At 39.2% G+C, this 22,508-nt stretch overlaps 1 protein-coding gene across 2 annotated transcripts in view; it reads left to right on the forward strand.

Annotated features, from left to right (window-relative positions):
- The window catches only part of rngtt (RNA guanylyltransferase and 5'-phosphatase), a 271,599-nt gene that overhangs the window by 83,042 nt on the left and 166,049 nt on the right, over positions 1–22,508 (forward strand). For both annotated transcript variants that reach the window (XM_062980844.1, XM_008119536.3), the window contains exons 9-10: positions 11,413–11,548; positions 15,425–15,496. In XM_062980844.1, coding sequence (XP_062836914.1) covers positions 11,413–11,548; positions 15,425–15,496 — 208 coding nt within the window. The remainder of the gene's footprint in view (positions 1–11,412; positions 11,549–15,424; positions 15,497–22,508) is intronic.

Genomic DNA, 22,508 nt, shown 5'->3' on the forward strand with positions numbered 1-22,508 from the left:
TCCCGGTCAATACACACTTGACCCCATTGGTCCTGTGATACATCAATCATAGACTCTCATTAACTCCATAATTGCTGAATCCAGATTGATTTTAACATTTCACAATACACAATACTCTGACAATTCCCCTCCGAAATGTTCAAATCAATTCTCTACATATACTTTAACACTCTACACATTTGATCAATCTTTCTAGAACTTCCACAAGATAATACATGTATACATACAGTCATTTTCAATCACATGTAAATTGTTTTGATCACAATACATCAACTCTCTTCTTGCATCTTTATTAACACAATCGATGCCAGAACCATAACTTAATACACTGATGCTTCACTTCATTAATCAATAGTTTTCCCAACCTCTGAAAACTTAATTCATTGTGCCACATAGATTAATTTGATGCTGCCAGGCTTAACCATGGATTTCAATTTCTCTTAAAATCCAATTCCTTAAAACCAATTCATTACATAATCATACTTTTCCATCACAATTATTCACAAAAATGATTTAACTCTCTCTGAACATATATACATATTTCAATTTCCGTTCAGACTAATAAACAGGCACAATGTTTTTGCATCTCTTGCGCTTTTAACACCTGTGCCAATTGACAAGTTGAAGACCACTGATCAACTGATTCAATCTCGGTCTCAAGAAGAGATATATCTTCATTTTTTTCTGTCACCTGCTCTTCACTCTCAAGCTTAGGTGATTTTTTCCCTTTACCCCCTCTCTTCTGACTCTTCTGGGGAGTCTGTACTTCCCCATGTTTCACTGGAGTAATCATCTCCTCCTTAATGGTTCGTTGCATATCCTTTTCAACAACAGAACCCCCTCCACCTGAAGCTTTCTGTACCTCCGCTTCCTTGGTGGAATTATTATGAAACAACATCTCTTTGTTCAAATGCAACCTGTCCCAGCCTTCATCCCTCTCAAAGTATGCCCTCTTTGAGTAAATAAGCCTCCCAAGACCACTGTGAAATTTAAGCTTGTCTTGGTAGTAGCCCAAGAATTGCATTCTTCTCCACTTAGGCTCTCCCTTTTTTCTCTGATTGGCTGGAACTTGTACCTGGGCAAATTGACCATAAATTCTCAGGTGTTTTAATTGTGGACATCTTTTATACATTCTCCGAAATGGGATGTCATCCAATTCCTCATCCCATAACCTGTTTAAAATATAATACTTGTGTGTGAACACTCTGGCCAATTCTTAGTTGAGCTTTTGGAATCTCTAATTAAACACTCATTCATGTGAAGAATTTGCTTCATCCTATTTTGAGCCACACCTTCTTCATTTGACTTATTTGATTTTACATTTTTAAATCCTATATTCCTTTCACTCAACATTTTCTTCATCTCTTCATTACACACATTAATTCCTTTGTCAAAAACTATTTGACCTACATGCTGTTCATAGACCCTTTGAACCATGTTTATCCAATTAGACACCTTTACAACAGCTTCCTTCAAATCCTTAAGGAAGTAAATATATGTCAGGACCCAGGCTGCAGGGCACCAATAACCATACACAGAGGCCAGAATCTATCTAATATCTTTATTGAAGGAGTATATAAAGTTAATAAAAACAAGTGTAGAAAATAGTCCAGAGTTAGACCTTTCAGGAAAGGTCAAAATTAGTCCAAAGAAACAATGTCCAATATGAAATATTAAGGTCCAAGGTTGTAATCCAATAACCGAAACACTCACTTTGCCAGGCAAAGTGAGGGGAGATGACAAGGTCCTTTAGTCCATAAAACTTGAGCGTGGCTATGGAGTAACTTGAAACAAGGCTTGGTACAAGGCAGCAAGGAACGAGAAGCAAGGACAAGATCCGTGGAATTACTTGGCAAAAATCCGGGAAACAAGGCAAGGCTGAGTCCTGGAAAAACAAGGCTAAGTCCTAAGAAACAAGGCAAGATCCGTGGAGGTAAACAAGGCTGAAACGGGAACGAAGGCTTGGAAACAGGAACGAGGCTTGGAAACAGGAACGAGGCTTGGAAACAGGAGTGCGCTGTCCACACACAACTTACTCCCGTTGCTGACGAATTGACTCCGCAAGATCCCTCCGGGAGCAAGGAACCTAAATAGGCCTTGTTTTCCCCACCAGAGAACACTTCTCTGGGGAACCAGAAACGAAAGTCAATCTCTGTGTCCAGATGTATGACTCCCTAAAATTTCTCATGGGAACAGGCTTAATCATCTGAATGCTTTGCTGCTATTCTCAAACTCCTGCGATTAGCCTGTTGCACTCCTTTCTGCTGGAGATAATAATTACGGCGCGAAAAAGGGGGAGAACTCAACTCCGGGCTTGTTTGGGAGATTTCTGGAAGACAAGCCTCCTGCAGGTGCAAAGGCTCAATTTCTGGCTGAAATGGTTCCTTTTCTGGCTGAAATGGTGGAAAACCCAAGTTCTCCTCTTCGTCAGTCACAACAGCACTAGGAATGGGACTACATGGCCCATGAGTCATCACAATATAACCAAATCTTGTGTGTCTATCTACTAACAGCAAAGTAAATTGAGAACCTCGCTGGCTTTTTACATCAGATTCTGTTATATATAGATGGACCATTTCAAACATTTCCTGGGTCTTAATTCCAGATCTTCTAGGATGCTCTTTTGATTCAACTCCCATCTCTGAACAAACTGCACAGTCTAATAAATTTTCACATTTCTCACACTCAAAATCTGTGCATATTTCTAAAGTTTTTCTGAGCACCTCTACACGTGCATGACCCATCGCTCTATGAAGATGATGGATACACCTGTCATGCATAATCTTCTTTTTCACACAATAAACTTGTGCCCCATCTGGATAGTTATTTTTGTCAAACATCATATACATTTTGTTTCTTTTTACACCTTTTGCTACTACTCGTCCATCTCTCTGAATATAGCAATAGATTCCGCTAAAAATTACTCTATATCCGTTCTCTGTTAAGGTAGCCACACTTAACAAATTAGAACTTAATTCTGGGATGTAGAGTACATTTTCCCAATCCACATTCAAGCAAGGGATGAACACAGTGCCACATTTGTTGAACTTCCTCTCAGTTCCATCAGCCAAAGTCACTGCTGTTCCAGACACATCCCTTCTGTTTTTCAAAAGTTTAAGATTTGTAACAACATGGTGTGTACAACCTGAGTCCAAATACCACTTGTTCTTTTCGGTGATCCTTCCATTCACCGCAGCCATAAACACTTGGGGCTTAGTTGTTGTTGACAAATTCCTTGCCCCTCTGTTCCCACGAGAACTTCTAGCCTTGTTGTTTGGGCAACTCCTGGCAAAATGCCCCGGCCTGTTGCAGACAAAACAACGCCATGTTTTGACCTGATGTACTGCAACTTCCTCACGATTCCCAGGAACACCATCTGGACCAAAGCCGACCACTTGCGCCCCCTCCTGGTCGCACTGTGCCATCGTCTGCTTCTGGGCCACTTCAAATGATCTCCGGTCCACTTCTTCTTGGATTCTCCCACACACTGAATCCAAAGTTAAATCCTGGACTCTCACGTTCTGGAAAGAATGCACCAGAAAGTCCCAGTCCTCAGACAAGCTGCACAGCACCAGATAACACTTCTGTGCTTCTGAATATTGTAGGCCTCTTTCCTCAGCTCCAATCAATAATTGCTTTAGATTGTCCAAATGCATTCTGACATCCTGGCCCTGAATAAGTTTTGCTGAAAACAGCCTCTTAGTCCAAATCATCTGAGACATGCAAGTCTCCTTCTGATGGACATTTCTTAAAGCTTGCCATATCTCCTCAGGAGTGTCCTTGTTTCTCACATGGACAAGTTGGTTTGGTTGAAGGCACAGTATCAAATATGCTTTGGCTTTCCTCCTGTGCTCAGCATTTTGATCTGTTCCATCTAGTGTATTATGCAAATCTTGTGCTTCGAGTAAAGACCGCATCATTACTGACCACGATGCATAATTTTCATCAGATAGCTTTTCCATGCTGGAAATGAAGCTTTTTCCAGCCATCTCAGCCATCAAGATTCAACACCCCAAGCTCCCGGTGAATCAGCTGCCTCCGTGACCCTCGGTCCCCGAGATTAAGCCGTACTGCCACTTACTCAAGTGCAGACTCAGGCGGTCACAATCTTCTCCTGCAGCTTCACTGGAGCTCTCTTTCGGGTCCCCTCCTCTGGAATCCCTCTCACGGCCGCACAGTTGCTGAAAGCTCACCAGCCATCAGCATCTCCATCCACTGCGCAGCCAGAAGCGTGGAGGCCTGGGCCCATAACCCAGTGTCAGCGGGGATGATGGGTAGCAGAGTGAAATCCAAAAATTCACCATCCCGGTCTGCCTCCTTCTCTCCAGACTGTTTCCCCGTGTGGAAAACAGCACTGGACAGACTCACTCCAGCAGACGAGGGTTCAGTTGGTAGTCCAACGGCAAACAACTTTAATTATGATCTATTTACAGATAGAGCAAATTCAGTCCTTTCTCCTCCATGAGTCCTTGCCGAAAGCACCATGCACACACACACAGCTCATCTCTCATCGCTGTTCTCCGCTCGACACAGGAAACTAACTCCCTCGCATTCCACAGGAACTAGATAGTAAGTCCCGGTCAATACACACTTGACCCCATTGGTCCTGTGTCAGACCCGAGGCAGCGGGGCACCAAGAACCATACACAGAGGCCAATTTCTATCTAATATCTTTATTAAGTAAATATATAAAAGTAATAAAAACAAGTGAAGAATATAGTTCAGAAGCAGACCTTTCAAAAGAGGTCAAATATAGTCCAAAAATGTATTGTCCAATAAATGATATTAGAGTTCAAAGTTTTAATCCAATAACCGAAACACACACTATTGCCAAGCAATAGTATGGGGAAAAACCAGAGTCTTAGGAGTCCTAGGCAGCTTGACAACAAGGCAGGATACAATCTTGATTCTTTAAACAAGGTCCGTGACTAGGAGCAAGGCAAACAGTGATTCTTGAACAAGGTCCGTGGTTAAAAAACAGGGCAAGGCAAATCTTGAATACTTGATCCGGAAAGCAAGGAACTGGGGTTGCGAAGTCCAAACACGATCTTACTCCTGAAACTGCTATGTTGACTCCGCAACAATTCTCCCGTGTCAGGCACCTATATTGGGGTCTTGTTTTCCCGCCAGCAACCTCTTTCCCTAGAGAACGGGAAATGAAACCCAACTTTGTCCAGATGCAAGACTCCTTAGAATTTCCCAAGGGAAGCAGGTCTAATCAGCCTGTTGTTTGGCTGCAATCCGTAAACTCCTGCAATTCTGTTCCCTCACTCCTCTGTCTGCAGAGTAGGACTGTCTCCTAGGGAACGGGGGCGAGGAATGCCCAAGGTCTGTTGTACTGAGTTCTTGGGTACAAACATCAACATCCGGCAGGTGAAAAGATTCCGGCTCTTGTTGAACCGGTGAAAACCCCATGTTTTCGTCTTCATCTGTCATGATGGCACTAGGAACAGGACTACAAGGCCCATGAGGCATCACACTGTGATACATCAATCATAGCAGACTCTCATTAACTCCATAATTGCTGAATCCAGATTGATTTTAACATTTCACAATACACAATACCCTGACAAAAATGCCAGGGAGTTCCTTCATTTTAAAGGGGGAAGATGTACGTAAGATGTTAAGGAGACAGAGAAACTCATTTTAAAGCTGTAGGAATGAAAAATGTAGACACCAGATGAAGCTGTGAGTACCCTCAATGTACTCAAATAGGGATGTATACTGTGATTAGGATAATTTGAATAAACCACAACTCTATATATAACAACTATACAAATTTTGTTCATTTAAACCATATGGATATTCTGTCCGTAATCTGAAGATCCAATATGTTTCTCTTTGTAGGAGTTTATTGTTGAAGTCCATATGTTTGGATTGTGTAACCACTTCCAGTATATGGTATTTAAATGATTCAGGGTTATGCTGTAGATCATAATAATTTATTTATTTATTTATTTATTTCAATTATTTATACCCCCGCCCTTCTCACCCGAGGGGACTCAGGGCGGCTTACAAGTGGCAATTGATGCCGCTATACGGATATACAATAAACTAAAATGATTAAAATAGTTAAAACAATCATAAAATGGTCATAAAATAGTCATAAAATACAATATACAAAGTTTAAAACAATGCAAAGTGCTTATGCCATTCATCCACCAGACGTTATACAAGAGCCGACAAAGTTTAAAACAATGCAAAGTGCTTATGCCATTCAATAATGCTTGTAAAGTATGAACTCTCTGGAGTGATTTCTGATTTTACTCTTATGTTCAATGATCCTAGATTTCAATTCTCGGTGAATTTGACCCACATATGTCAGATTACATTCACAAATGATCATGTAAATCACACCCTTAGTAATGCAGGTCGCAAAATGGGAGAATTTAAATTCAAATGATAGACGTTGGTGTGTGAAGATTTTAGTCTCCACCAATTGGCTACACACTGAACAATGGTGACATCGGCAATTGTCTATCAAATTGGACTTGATAGTCTGAGCATTGTGGGTTACATCTGAATGTACTAATATATCAATGTTCCTGGTTCTCTTACATGCTACCAATGGGGGTCTTTCACATCCTGAGATATCACTTAACAGGTTCCAGTATTTCCTAACTGTTCTAATGGCCAGATTGGACATATTTGTAAAAGTAAGTGGCCATACGAATCTTTCTACTCTTGGTCTAATTTTGTCCTCTAGGAGTTTAGATCTGGGAATATTGGCAACCTTTTAAAAAGATGATTGTATTATGTGTTCTGGATATCCTCGGTTTTTAAACTGACGTTTCGTGACTTCCATCTCATGATTGAAGTCCTGTTGGGTCAGGAGTTACGTTTAATCCTGAGCATCTTTGCAAAGGGTAGATTGTTTTTTAATGCCCAATGGTGGTAACTGTTATAATGTAACAAAGAGTTTCTATCAGTGGTTTTACAGTGGTTTTTCACTCTCAATTGGTTATTTTCTTTTATAACCAAGACATCTGGGAAAACCAAGGATGTGGAACTAATGTTCCCTGTAAATTTGATTTTGGGGTGAATGGTATTGATCCAAGATAATGTTACTGCTTCATTGTGTGAATTTACAATAATAAAGATGTCATCAATGAATCTACAATATTGGATTATGCTGTCTACTACAGGGTTATTTGTACAATTTAAAATTGTATCATTTTCCAAATTGTCCTTAAATAAATTTGCTATAGATGGCGCGACAGGGCTGCCCATGGCTACTCCTTGTACTTGGAAATAATATTTTTGGTCAAATTTAAAATATCTTTTTGAAAATGATATCAAGAAGATCCAACAAAAAGAAAGTGGGTGGGTGGCAATTAGACCTCCTGTTCAAAGTTGATTCACATATAATTTGTGCCTCCTCTATGATGTTACATCTACAGACATCAGAACTGCATCTGTTGGAATCACCAAGGGTTCAATGATATTGATAAAATGTTTAGTATCTCTGACATAGGATGAAGTCTGTTTTACAAAAGGTTGTAAATAGTAGTCCACAAATTTTGCTAATGGTTCTAAAACAGAGCCCGATCCTGATACGATAGGACGGCCAGGAACTGGCCTGATGTTCTTATGTATTTTAGGTACAGTGTACAGTACAGGAGTTCTGGGCCATGGAGTGTGTAGAAACTTATACACATCCTCTGATATATATCCAAGCATCTGCCCTTCCAATGTCACCGTTTTTATAATCGACTGGATGTGATGTGTGGGATTCTGTTCTATAGTAACATAATGCTCTCTTATTGATAATTGCCTATGAATCTCATCCATATAATCAGTGCGATTCATTAACACTATGGCTCCACCCTTGTCTGCTGGCTTCCAAATAAGGTCTTTGTCATTAACCAAATTCTGAAGAGTATGCCATTCTCTGTTAGAAAAATTTGTACTGTATGACCCCTTGTTTTTTGTAAATGTGCGACATAGTTCCTCACATACTGTTTTTTCAAAAACTTTAAGCCCTATATGGTCAGTAGTAGGAAAAACGTTACTACATGGTTTGAAGGTGGAGGTAATAGGATTTATTGTGATCCTAAAATGCTGTCTCAATATAATAGTATGAAATAACCTAGCTAATTCTGTACGTATCCTAAAAGGATTGTAATTGGGTTTGGGGAGAAACGTTAGACCTTTATTGATGACGTTCTTCTCTTGGGGGGTTAGAACTCTTCTAGATAAATTCACTATTAGGTCTTCCTTTTCACATTTGGAGCCTCTTGAAAAAAACAGTTAGGTCTATTCCTAATACGACCCATACGTCTAGGTACACAAATGTTGTCTCTCCTTGTTGAGGCCATATCCTGAATTATCAGACATAGATCCTGTGTCTTCTTCAGACGTATACTCACTGAACCTTACTTGTTTTCTAGAGTGGTAGTGTTTGAAATATAGCCACTGGTAAACTGTTATTGTTGTAATCATTTTCATCCCTCTCAAACTTTTTTGAGAGATCTGAGTTGTTAGGAGAATTCCTTAAGTTTACATGTGAGGGTGTCCAAATCAGTTTTAAACTGATCATCAAAGTTGAACTTCTCTAACATACTCTGGGATTGAGTCCTTACTTTGGCAATTTCCTCATTTGAACATGCATTAAGTAAGAGCATCAAATCCTGTGAGCATTTATTGAGAATTGCCACCCATTTTTGACTAAAGGACTCATCATCATGAAACATTCCTGGAGGTTTAAAGATACGTAATCCCCTGGGTATCCTATTAGCTCTAATATATTCTGCCAGTGTTGATGCATGCAAGTCCAACCTAATTTCTCTACGTTTCAGTTTCTCATACTCCCTTATACACGTTCCTGAGTTAGAGTTACTAGAGGTGGATTCCCCAGCTTCAAACAATGATCTGTCTTTAATTAAGGATTCCTTGAATTTATCATCAAAACTTAATCCTTGTAGCCACTCTGCCATGACAAAGCAATGTTTTGAAAAGTACAATATGAATGGGTTTCTGATGGAAAACATTCATTTGATTTTATGCTGGATATTATTTTCGGTTCATCAGAAATAGAGGCCTCAAAACGATATGGTATTTTGGAGCAAAGATGGGGCCAACTTTTTGTGGTAAATGAATCCTGGATAGTATTGTTCTAGCACCCAACTTCCTCTTCCTTGAGGCAGGGGAGAAGAGGACATGCCAGTTGTCTGTCTAGATTGACTTTGTTCTCCTGCAGAGTTTCAGCACATACTTTATGTAAAGTGCCATGGCAATACCAGCAGGTGCACCATATAGCAATAACTATGCTTCTTCTGAGGCAGTTGGTGGCAAGTGGATATGTCTTGCTGTTCTCGATTGTCCAAGGAGAAGGTTTTCAGTAAAGTTGGAGGAAGAAAGATATCGCTGAGGCCACAGCAACAGTGTGGCTTTCTGTTCGTATTGTGAAGGACATTTACCCAGATGTTCATTGTGTAGCTTTGTGGCAGAGTACATGCAGTATTTATATAATATAGCATGCCTGGTTGTACAGTCAGGCCCATTATCTTTGAATGGTGCTATCTGATTAGTAGATCTTATTTGGATTAATAGTCTGTATAAGGCTACTTCATTTATTTGTTTTCTTCACATATCTTTTTCTTAGTTATCAGCAGTAGTCGAAACGAACAGGTTGTGATGCATCCTAATGTACAAGATCAAGGTAGACAGTTTTTGACTCCATCTCAAACAATTGTTGATTGAGATAATGGAGTTGTAGCTTAAAACATTTGGAAAGACTCAGATTGGCTATATCTGATCTTGATGCATTTATTCCACCACCAAGAGGGCCTCCTCAGTGGTGGCCCCCCGGCTCTGGAACTCTCTCCTCAAGGAAATTAGACTAGCCCCTACCCTGTCCACATTCCATAAAGGCTTAAAGACATAGATGTTTCAACGTACCTTTGAATAAAAGGTCAGTTTGTAATTTATTTCTGCCCAGTCCGAATTGTTTACTGTCCTGGCTTCCAGGACTTTATTCCCATTCCTGGTCCTCTTGTCCTGCGTTTTGCACAAGCCCTGGCCTTTCCCTTGCAGTTTATTTATCCCACTTTTGATCTCCTGATGTTTGTTGATGGATTTCATGATGCTTTTATTCTGTGTTTTAATGTCTCTTAATTATATTGTTGTTATGCGTTTTATTTTATATCTTGTTTTATATTTTGTTTTTCGGGCTTGGTCTCCATGTAAGCCGCCCCAAATCCCTTCGAGGGGATGGAGGCGGGTTATTGGAATAAAGTTGTCATCATCATCATCATCATCATCATCATCATCATCATCATCATCATTCCTTTAAAATGTGGGGTGGCATATTTGACTGTTCCAAGAGATAGAGAAAAGATGTGTATCTTCAACCTGCTGTTGTATACACTTGTTGATTTTTGTTGTATTTAGTTTTTTAAACAAGCTTTGTATAATAAATTGAGAATGGGCAACCTGGAGTTAGAGATGCACATTGGCCTCCTGCAGGACCTCTACTCTGATTTTTAACAGAAATAAATAGAAACATTTAATTTTAAGGAGTGTTCCTTGGGAGACTTCAGACCTTAAAAACTGATGTGGGTCACAGTTTGCATATATCTGTGCTAAAATATTCTGCCAAAAGGACATTTTTTTTGCATTATTTGCTCTTCCTGTTACACTAGCTATAAAATAAAGGAAGAGCAGAGAAAAATGAAGCTGTTTATGACCACAAATTTTTCCTCTTTATAAAACTAGAAGCTAGATATGGATTCACTAGCACAGAAAGAACAATGACAAATAATTCACATTTTCTGAGTCAGGCTGCTGAAATAGCCATCTTTATCTTTTAGTTTTAATTGACTGCAGATGTGCTAACATTTTGAACCAAATTTTGAAATTCCCTATTTCTAATGGTGCTATTCACTTGTCTCAGAGTAACTGAAATGTACATAAGTTACTGGATAGATCTACTTTTGAGACATTAAAGGGTTTTGAGGTGTGTTACTTATTTCTTAAGTTCCAAGTTTGTTTTGTGTTTAGTATAACACATTTCTCAAGGTCTGGATTCTTCAAATTTCGGGTGAGAGATATATTGTTAGTTCAGGTTATACATACAGATTCATGTTCTAGCCTTTGGTGTTGTAACTCTTTGAATAAGGAGAAAGAGTCACACACTGACCTTTTTTTCTTTGCCATTTCTTTGGCTAGTGCTCCATGCAGGTTTGTAGTACTATCCGCAAATTCAAAGCTTTGTCTGTGTTGTGAGTAACCCAGAACTGTTTATTCTTTGAATCCTGGCTCCCTTTGCCTATCTAATACTTCCTTATGATTTCAAACAAGTGCATACCCTATTTATAGCTAGTCTATAGCTTTTTAACTTTATATAAATAATTAATACAAACCTTTATAGAAAAAAATAGTGTTTGAATTAATCTGTGTCTTTTTGCACAGGTATATGATGTTGATCGATGGCAAGAATGAAGTGTATATGATTGACAGAGATAACTCTGTATTTCATGTATCTAATCTGGAGTTTCCATTTCGTAAAGATCCACGTGCACACCTAGAAAATACACTATTGGATGGGGTAAGAATCTGCATCTGCCAGAATCATATTCTTCCTTTTTTGCATCAGTACTTTCAGAATCCGAGATGAGTCTTAAAGTAAGAGATGAACACATTTGATGGTTTGCTCATTTTAAGATATTAAGAAAATGTACAAGAAGCACCCTGTAAAGATGCTTCCTGAGCTGCTAGGGGTGGCAGTTTGGGTTCATATAAAGCAGAATTTGTGTGGAAACATCTATCAAATTCCAGCTGAAAGTAAAATAGCTCATTGAAAAATTGTCAGTAGAGCTGGATGACTACCAGCCCAAGAATTTCAGGTCTGAAACTTGAGGTTTTATGCTCCTTCTGTTACCCCTTCCTTTTTTCTCTTCACTGAAAAGCACTATGTCACTTGCCTACTTAAATCCAAACTCTGAAACACCAGTTTCCCTGATTCTGCAGGAAGCAACCTATTTAAAAGGGGTCTTTTTGTGTCAGGAGCAACTTGAGTTGCTTCTGGGGTGAGAGAATTGGCCATCTGAAAGGACGTTGCCCAGGGGATGCCCGGATGTTTTGATGTTTTTACCATCCTTGTGGGAGGCTTCTCTCATGTCCCCGCATGGAGCTGGAGCTGATAGAGGGAGCTCATCCGTACTCTCCCCGGGTGGAATTCGAACCTGGCAGCTTTCAGGTCAGCAACCCAACCTTCAAGTCGCTTAGTCCACTACGCCATCTGGGGGCTCCATTTAGAAGGTTATTCTCCTACTCTGCCATGGCCTTACTATATCATTAAAAAGATGTTATACATAGGTTATGTGAGCAATGGTAGGTGCTGATGGTAGAAAGACTGATACTGACCCTGGTCAACAAGAGCAACTGCCTCCTTTGTAGCATTGCTGAGTTTAAGAATTATTCTCTGTGATGCTTTGCCATTGCGGTAGTTCGTAGCTTCGGGTCATTTGTTCTAGTGATTTATCTCTTGAATATTTCAAGCCGATAGTTCATTTAGTTAAATGAGTCACTATTCGCCTTTTAAAATCTGCAGTAACCTTCACTTTATGTGATTCGTTACCAGTTGCATCTGATGAAGTAGACTGAGTCTATGAATGTATATACTACAAAACTCTATCCCTGCGTTAGTTTTAAAGATGCTAAAATCCTCTTTGTATACTGATACAAACCAACATAGCTATGCCTTTGAATATGAATACATTTGGGAGAGGTTGCATTTAGATTATAATGGACACTAAGGAGGAGGGTTCTGGATTTCGTTACCCTTAGTGCTATGACTATCATTCCAGCAGACGCTCAGTATCTCTTTTTTTAGATTTGTGACTCCATTTCTCTAAGAATAATGGTTTACGTGCATCAGAAAATGTCTTTCTTTCAGGACTATAGTGCAGTGTTTCCATTTTGGAATATGGGGTGGAGTGGAAAATAGGACTCAAAATAAATCACCAGAAGGGGAAGGAGGAGAGGAGGAAGAGAAGGAGGAGAAGAGGAAGAAGAAAGTGATGGAAGAGGAGAAAGAGGAGGAGAAGGGGAGGTGAAGAGGAGGAAGATGAGGGAGTGAAAGGAGGAGTAGTAGGAGTCAGTTATGTGAAAAGACGTTTAAAGCTATAAAAGACATTGCAGCAGTTTTGCAAAATATTCATTGACAGAAATATAGACTTGTTTCCCCCCTTCTCTGGTTATTTTTGCTCTTTATTACTGGTTTGATGCATGATTTTCAACTATACTAAACATATGGACAGGCATATTAAATTATGCTTGAACCAAAACGCATGCTTAGAAGTGCCCTTTTCATTTTCTCATGAAAAAATGTTAGTCAGTTGTGAATGTTACATCAGCTATTCAGGACTTTACACAGTAACTCAAGTAGGCTTTCCAGGGAAAATCTACTTTTTTTAGTTTCCATAGCAACACAACTATGATATAAACTCTCAAAGATGCATTTTTGTTGTTTCTAGTATTGCCCCAGAGCTCAATAATGCGCCTGGCTTTGGGTTTGCTTATTGATTTTATGCTAATGAAAGCTACAAAGAAGTCTCTACTACTCTGACCAATGTGGAGGGAAATTAATTCCTAGCTGTACCTTTGTCTTGAGACACCAATGTCCTGGGATGATCCTTTAGGTCAGGGGTCCCCAAACTAAGGCCCGGGGACCGGATGCGGCCCTCCAAGGTCATTTATCTGGCCCCCGCCCTCAGTTTTGTAATATAATATTTTATATCAGTTTTAATAATATAATATATTGTATATACATATAATATTGATAATAATCTTATGTTATACAATATAATACTAATAGGAATAAAGTAAAGGTTTCCCCTGATGTTAAGTCCAGTCATGTCTGGGGGTTGGTGCTCATTTCCATTTCTAAGCCGAAGAGCCGGCGTTGTCCGTAGACATCGCCAAGGTCATGTGGCCAGCATGACTGCGTGGAGCGCCGTTACCTTCCCGCCGAAGCGGTACCTATTGATCTACTCACTTTGGCATGTTTTCGAACTGCTAGGTTGGCAGGAGCTGGAGCTAACAGTGGGCGCTCCCGCCGCTACCGGAGTTTGAACCTGGGACCTTTCAGTCTGCAAGTTCAGCAGCTCAGCGCTTTAACGCACTTCGCCACCGGGGCTCCTTACTAATAGTAATACCATATAATAATATTAATTATATGTTATATATTACATATTATATAATAGTATAGTGATATAGTTCAATATAGTAATATATAATGCTAATATTGTGTTATGCTAATAATATATTGTATGTACATACAGCTGCTCTGAGTCCCCTTCGGGGTGAGAAGGGTGGGATATAAATGTAGTAAATAAATGCAGTAAATAAATAATTAATTTTAGAGTTAGGCTCGACCAAAGTCTGACATGACTTGAAGGCACACAACAACAACAACAACAACAATCCTAATTAACTTGACTATCTCATTGGCCAGTAGCAGGCCCACACTTTCCTTTGAAATCCTAATAGGTTTATGTTGGTTAAAATTGTTTTTATTTTTAAATATTGTATTGTTATTTCGTTGTTGTTGTTGCACTACAAATAAGACATGTGCAGTATGCATAGGAATTTGTTTGTAATTTTTTTCAAATGATAATTCGTCCCCTCAATAGTCTGAACGATTGTGGACCGGCCCTCTGCTTAAAAAGTTTGGGGACCCCTGCTTTAGGTTCTCAGACAATGTTCTTTTTCCCCTGCCAATCTCTCCTTGATGAGCCAGACTACACTTATCTAATGAAAGAATATCAACATTTCAGAAAACAGACTAAGAGTCTTGTGCTATCTTCTTAATTGTATCACCTCTGAGTCCTAAAAGACAGGGCAACAGCTCAGACTTGAAAAACATGTTCACAGATCACTGCATGTTATTTAACTTCGGAGTTCTCCTCTGTCCAAGTGATCAAGGCAGCTTTGTGGATGTTCCCATTTGTTTTCAGACTTTTGGGTGGAAGTGACATTATCCCCCACCACAAGTGCCCATTCAGTTTGGAAAACATCTGATAATTGTATAACAACATTGAACTGGGTCTTGGATTGTATCTCTTTCAGACATATCCTTGGGTATTCAGATATAAATTTTAAACATCAGGGGTGTTTTTGTTTGTCTTATTACCTGTATAATAGTGTACTAGATCTTACAGCTTTCTATTATATTGCCATTGGTTCTATGTCATGGGTTTTATGAAGAAAATGAACCATAGCATCTAGATAAGCTAGTGTATTTACAAAATTGTAAATTATAAATGTCATTGGTGGAGTACCAGAAGCTTCCTCTCCCTGTGAAAGCATGAAAACATATTGGGAAACAAATATAATTTAATGTAAAAATGTTTTAACGAAAGTTAGTTGACATTTCTTAAGTGTTAAATAAACATTAAGGCTCTATTTGTTATATTTTCAGGAAATGATCATCGACAAAGTAAATGACCAAGTTGTCCCTCGATACTTGATATATGACATAATAAAATTCAATGTAAGTATCCTTTGTTTTGATTAGTTTTAGACAAATCATATTGTATTTATGCTATATTGGTACTATGAGACCAGGTTTAATAATCATAGATTGCTACTGGCAGACAGAAAAGATCACTTGAGGGGAAAAATTAATGTATCATATGCATGAACAGACTTTGAAATATGTAATGGGTTTCCATATCATTAATTGATTGTGACTGTGTAAGATATGTGGATTTTTAATTGTAATTTGGCTAGTACAAACTAGACTAGATTCTTTTTATGTTTAGGTTTCCTGAGTTTTCTTTCAGATGTATTACCCAAACTTGTTAGGACAGGTAGACATGTTTAATGAGGAGGATTTGCAAGCAAGAGTAAAGAACTTGATTTTTAAAGCATTGGTTGCTTGCATAACATGCCCATTGAGAAATAAATTCATTTGATCTTTTGAATCACAAAGTGTTGGGAACTCCACCCAAGTGTCAATGGGTAACCTGCATGAATATCCAACTGTAGGCTCAGAGGGCAATTCACCACAAAAAGTACCTAATTACAAATTTCACTAAATATTCTGATGTGATCGCATCCTTCATATAAACATCAGTAGTTGAAAAAAATGATTCCTCAAAATCAAGTAATCCTAATGGTACACTTAACTTTCAGTAATGCAATGTTAGATAACACAATCAAACTGGAGTTTATTGTAGAAACAATGAGGCATAACCAATTTAGTTTGTAGTCTTGCACACTTAAATTAGTAGTCAGATATGGCCATATAATTCTGTGCTTTCTTAAAACAATTACACATAACCTCCCCATTCTCCTAATTAGCAAGTGAGTTTTTTCCAAGTGTTTACAGGGGAGTTTTGTTTGCTGAATTTCCTCCAGCTACAAAGCTGTGAAAGCTGTGAGAATGGTGCTAGGAAGAAAAAGCAACCTATTTTGGAATAATCTAATAGGCAGAATGAAAAACTGCAAGTTTATATTGCTTAAGACAGTATTTCAGCTAACTTATATTTGTACAGCAAAGGACAACACATCTAGGAAGGATGCAAAATTTTATGTCTAACCAATGTCAGACTATAATTTCCAGTGTTGATTTATTGCAAACCTGATAACTATACTTACCTAGTTTGGGACAAAATAGGAATGTGTGCTTAATTTACTAGCACATCCTTCCATTGTAGCATTCTAGTAAGGACAGGGAAAATGGGTGGTTTGAGAACACAATGAGGCAGGAGCAAGTCTTGTATATGTAATGCCTTGGTAAATCATAATATATACCTCCAAACTTGCATATCATTTGTGTTTCTGCTAATTGTACAAAATCCACTTGCATTCTTTCCAGCAGAGCAATTTAATTACTTTTAAAAATATATATAATGGCTGGTTTGATTGTAAATTAAGAAGGTATTTTATGTGTTGCTGTGAGTTTTCCGTGCTGTATGGCCATGTTCCAGAAGCATTCCCTCCTGAGGATTCGCCCACATCTATGGCAAACATCCTCAGAGGTTGTGAGGTCTCTTGGAAACTAGGCAAGTGAGGTTTATATTATCTGTGGAATGTCTGTGGGCTCGGGCTGTGGCGCAGGCTGGAGAGCAGCTGCAATGAATCACTGCAATGAATCACTCTGACCAGGAGGTCATGAGTTCGAGGCCCACTCGGAGCCTATGTTTGTCTTGTCTTTGTTCTATGTTAAAAGGCATTGAATGTTTGCCTATATGTGTAATGTGATCCGCCCTGAGTCCCCTTCGGGGTGAGAAGGGCGGAATATAAATGCTGTAAAATAAATAAATAAATAAATAAATGTCTAAGGTGGAAGAAAGAACTCTTGTCTGCCCGAGGCAAGTGTGAATTTTGCAAATTGGCCACCTTGATTAGCAATTTGCAATATTCACACTTGCCTCAGGCAGACAAGAGTTCTTTCTCCCACCCTAAACATTCCACAGATAATATAAACCTCACTTGCCTAGTTTCCAAGAGACCTCACAACCTCTGAGGATACCTGCCATATATGTGGGTGAAATGTCAGGAGAGAATGCTTCTGGAACATGGCCATACAGGACAGGAAAACTCACAGCAACCCAGTGATTCCAGCCATGAAAGCCTTCAACAACGTATTTTATGTGTGCCAGCAAAGATACAGTATGACCCCTGTATAAATGGGGATATGCATTGAAGCCCCTTGAGAATATCTGAACTCATAGGTAATAGCAAACCTTATATTTTGACTGTATGTGGTCCAGAAGCATACCATAGAATTGCACTTGAGGACCCAGAGAGGTTCACAAACACTTCCATGATTCATTTTGGAGTCTGGGTATGTGAAACTGTGGATATTGAATCCATGGATAAGAGAGTTGTATTGCACTTAAAACAAGGTAGAATATTCCAGATCTTTAGTAGGATGCTTGTTTTAGGAAGAAAGGAAGACCTGTGCAGATAGGACAACCACCCATCAGTCATTAGTGAAACATATTAGCCTTGTTTGTGACTTGTAATGCTTGAAGTCGAGAGACTTTAGGTTGTTTTAAATGCAGTTGGATTCAGTGAAGAGAATTTACTGAGCAGCATTGTGCTTTCCAGTTCAAGGACAGTTCCGGACATCATGTTATCAGCAGAAGCAGAAGCAAGTCTTTATCTGAAAAAGACCATTAACAGTAGCCAAGCTTGTAAAGATTTTTTTAAAAAAGCCAGCAAACTGTCTTTATGCTAATTATAGAAGTTTAATTACAAAAATAGTTTAGCTAAAATGTTTGTCTTGGCAAGATGAAACTTTTTTTTAGCCAGAGTGATGAGGTATTTAACAGTGATGATCAATGAGACATGGTGACTTATTAAGTGAAGGGGGCGGGGGGGTCTTTTGCCATTGAGGTCGTTTCAGATGGACGCCTTCCTATGTGATACTAAAGTAGTGCAGCCAACAGTGTTGTCAGAGGTTCAAATTGGTATGATATTCCCTGTTGTATAGCAGAAGGGACTCTTCACTCCTGTTAGGGAATCAAATACGTTCTTGCAGTGAAGTGGTCTCCTCAGGAACAAAAACAACATTCAAACACAAAGCTGTTTGTTCCAAAGCCCGAAAGACATACAACAACCTACAAAGCTGTTTGTTCCAACCCGAAGGCTTTTCTTTCTTAGGTTACAGTAATAGTACAAATACTAGCACAGAATTTACAGTATGTACAATCTTTTTCTCTTCATCCACCAACCTCTAACCCTCATCAACTCAACACAGGGTTGCTACAAACTTACTAACAGCCTCAGCACTCAGCTACCATATCCCATTTACAGTGAACCTATGATTAATCCTGAGATGTTGATTCTGTTAGCACTTAAATAAATGCTGAGTAATTTACACATTCTGACAAGTATGAGGAATCTACTAATTCTGAAAAGCCTGAACAGTCTCTTAGAGGCTTACAAAATAGTGTTGGTGGAAATGTCCATAAGTTTCCTTGATATGTTAATCCTATTTATGTCCCCTGTTCAGACAGCATTTCATAAAGTGGCACATGGCAAACAAAATTCACTGTGCAATATAACTTGTTTCACACACAGTTCTAAAATACAGCTCTAGTGCAACTTACATGAGTTCTGACTGACCTTTGGAAAATGTGTTCATTTCTCTACTGACACAGGAATTGGAAGGAACTGTCCTGCTGAGGACAACTGGTTTGAGTTACATCTTCTATTCTCTCCAACCAATCTGACTGATAAGGGTTTGTGGCACTTGCATTCCAGTGCCGTCTTATCCGTCTTATGTCAGCAATGCCCCTGTCCTCTACATTGCACAAACAGTTACTATGAAAGCAGATCGATGGACACAAATTGGACATTAGAAGTGACTTACCCAAACACCAGTTATAGGACATCTTAGTTTCTCTGTGTATACGGTATGGACCTTGCAGTCCTTGAGCAAGTAAATTACAAAGAATGACTAGAAAGAGAAACAGGTGAATTCTAATCAATGAGTAGATGCATGACTTGATGGCACACTATATATATTAATGCAAGTCTTCTCTCCTTACTGCACATGTAACTAAAGGAATCTCCTTAGAAGGTTTTGAACCCAAGGTAACTGGCTTTTGTTAAGCAGATCTATCCCTTTCACACTTCAATACTAACTGACCACTGTAAAGATCTGAAAAACTGCTATCACATTATTCTTTGAAAAGTTAGGGAAAGGGACATGATTCACATCATTCTGGCTCCTATTACACTTCATTCTACTCCCACAATTGCCTAAATATACTTTAAATCCTGAGGCCTGAATGTCTTGCTCCTGAAAGAGTGGTTTTATTATACATGGAGCTTATGCTAAAATAAAACCCAGTTAGTCATAAAGGTGCTGCTACATTCCCCCCTCTCTGCTCTTTTCTCCTTTTTATAGTCCAACTTGAAGGTTGTCTGCTTCTGAATTGTCCTAACTAGAGAAGAGATGTTGTTTTGCTTGCTTGTACAAAAAGCCAGAAATGTTAATCTAAACTCCTGGAGTATGTACAAAATGGGCTATTGCCACTGGTTGGGATTATCAATCAGTGAAAATATCTGATGGAGACTGACCTTATACATACAGCTCAAAAGATGGGAGAAGCAGGAGATGGAATGACCCCCTTTCCTCATAGGGCAATTTCCATGAATTTGTGTTCTTGCACAAACAGAAAGGAAAACAATTTTCCTGCAGCTGCTCATTTTATGGGCCCCCTTAGTGAGCCAAATGGGTCTTCCAATTGCTGTCGCGTTCTTCCTGGAAGGAAATGGATGCAACCTTGCAATGACTCTTAATTCTCTGTGCAGTGAAACAGATCTCTTTGCTAGAGTGGTGATAGATGGGTTGATTTTTTATTAGAAAATAAAACTTTCATATATCTTTCTGCAAGAGAGTCTTTGCTCTTTTGGCCTCTGTAAAGGAAGGAAGCCATATACATGGAAGCTAGAGAAACCCAGGGAAGTGGGTGAAGGAGACTGCTATTTTGTGTGAGTTTGTAAATGTGCCAAGACAGGAAGTAATGAGTAAAGCTTCAATTGAGGAAATATATTTTTTTCACAGACATGCAAATTGGATGGCTCAGATATTAAATGACACGAAGAAATGTAATTGCTTGTTCTTTACAGGAGGCCAGACAAGTTAATCTGGTGCATTCTGGCCTTTAAAATCAAAGTCTGGCTTGATAATTTGGTCACTCTGTGATGAATTAATTTACCTATTTCCTATCTATAATCATTTCTTACAATGGGCTTTTGAAACAATTCAGTCGCTTCCTTAATGCAAAAAGAGAGAGCGCTTTGAAATCTGAAATCCAAGTATCTAGAAACACACACTGTTCGAAAAAGGAGCATGTGTGTTGTTATTTTTTTATGCCACCCTATAGAATAATGTCTATGGAACCATGAATCCTTTCAGTGATCAAGGTCTTTTTTGTGGTAGTGGTGGGGGTACTCTAATCTGAACACTTTGTGTAGGAATACCAGATATAGTAAGGTAACAGGTGCTTTGGTTTAATAAAATCAAATTAAAAAGGTCTGGTATTGATATTATGCTGCCAAGAATGATCAAATCACACTGCGTACACAAGTGTATAAGTTAAAGTACATTTGGTTTTTCTGTCTTAATTGGCAGAAAAGATTTTTTTTAAAAACCAAACTCTTGGCTTTGCTTAAGTTATCTCTGGCCTCCCATTCTGCATATATGTCATCTGCCTCACTTAGTTTATCTTCATAATGCACTTGATTGTGAGAATATTACATTAAAATCATTGTGTAGGAAGATTTTACAAGCACTCTGTTGGAAGGCAGGTTAATGTAATCGTTAATATATTCCTTTGATGATGGAGCAGGGGAGAATAAACCTTTGAATTCTTCTTGTGTCTCCTTGGGGAGCATCCCAAACGAAATGTAACCGGGGGGTGGGGGTGGGGGGGATGCCTGTTGAGATCCCCTGTGTACTTTGCAGGCAGGTTTTGAGCATTTGGGTTTTGGAGAGGGCTGCTCTCCTACTGTGCTGTAGTCCAAGGTTGTCTTTCTTGCTGTCTGTGCCTGAAGTAGTTTCAGCAGGAGCACCAAGTGGTTAGCCTTTGAAGATCTTGCAGTCTTTTGGATGAAAGCTCCCACCATCCTTCCAGCAGCCAAATTGTGAATATATGCTATCCTGAAGAGAGCTACAGACTTCTGTATCCCATGTTTCTTATAGAGATGTATCTTTGCTTTTGTCACATGAGAATTAAAGTGAAAATGAACACAGAAAACACAATTGTTGAAATAAATCATAATGTTTTTGACTGTATGAGAAACACTCTCATGCAGACACAAGCTTAAGACCCACACCGGCAGTATATAGACCGAGACTGCCTTATTTGAAATGTTTGAGACCAGAAACACCCCCCCTCGCCCAATTTTGCATTCTTTTGGTTCTCCAAATACCTATATTTGCATATATATAATGAATGAGAGAGACGCGGGGAAAGGAGGCTAGTTACATATCAATATCCAGCACGCACTGAGTTTTTCTCAAGCAAAAATTGACAAGGGAAAGGGAATTGCAGAACTGCAGATACAGTAGACACTCAGTTAACTGGACCTCAAGCAACCTGTTGTGACTCAGCAACAGCATAGCCTGCAGAGCCAGAGTGAAGATGAAGAAGGGGATTCTGGGTTTCAGACGCAAGAGCCAGATGATGGGATGCAGGATGAATTTCAGGATGATGGCATGGGGATGGGAATTATACAGGCTGATTCAGAGGCTCGAGAAATGCAGCTTAAGGATGAACTCTTGAACCAGCCGGTCATAGATAACAGCCAGGATGACATTCCCATGGGAAATAATGAGCCGGAGATGTCTCAGGCCCCAGTTCAGGTGCAAGATAATGAGGTGGCTGGCCTTGAAGGCCTTGAAGGAGTGCCATCACTATCTAGAGCAGATCAGGGTTGTTGTATGTTTTTCGAGCTGTATGTCCATCTTCCAGAAGTATTCTCTGGAACATGGAACATACAGCCCGAAACACATACAACAACCCTGTGATCCCGGCCAT

This window comes from Anolis carolinensis, chromosome 1 (genome assembly GCF_035594765.1).
Source record: "Anolis carolinensis isolate JA03-04 chromosome 1, rAnoCar3.1.pri, whole genome shotgun sequence".
NCBI classification, from domain to species: Eukaryota; Metazoa; Chordata; class Lepidosauria; order Squamata; family Dactyloidae; genus Anolis; species Anolis carolinensis.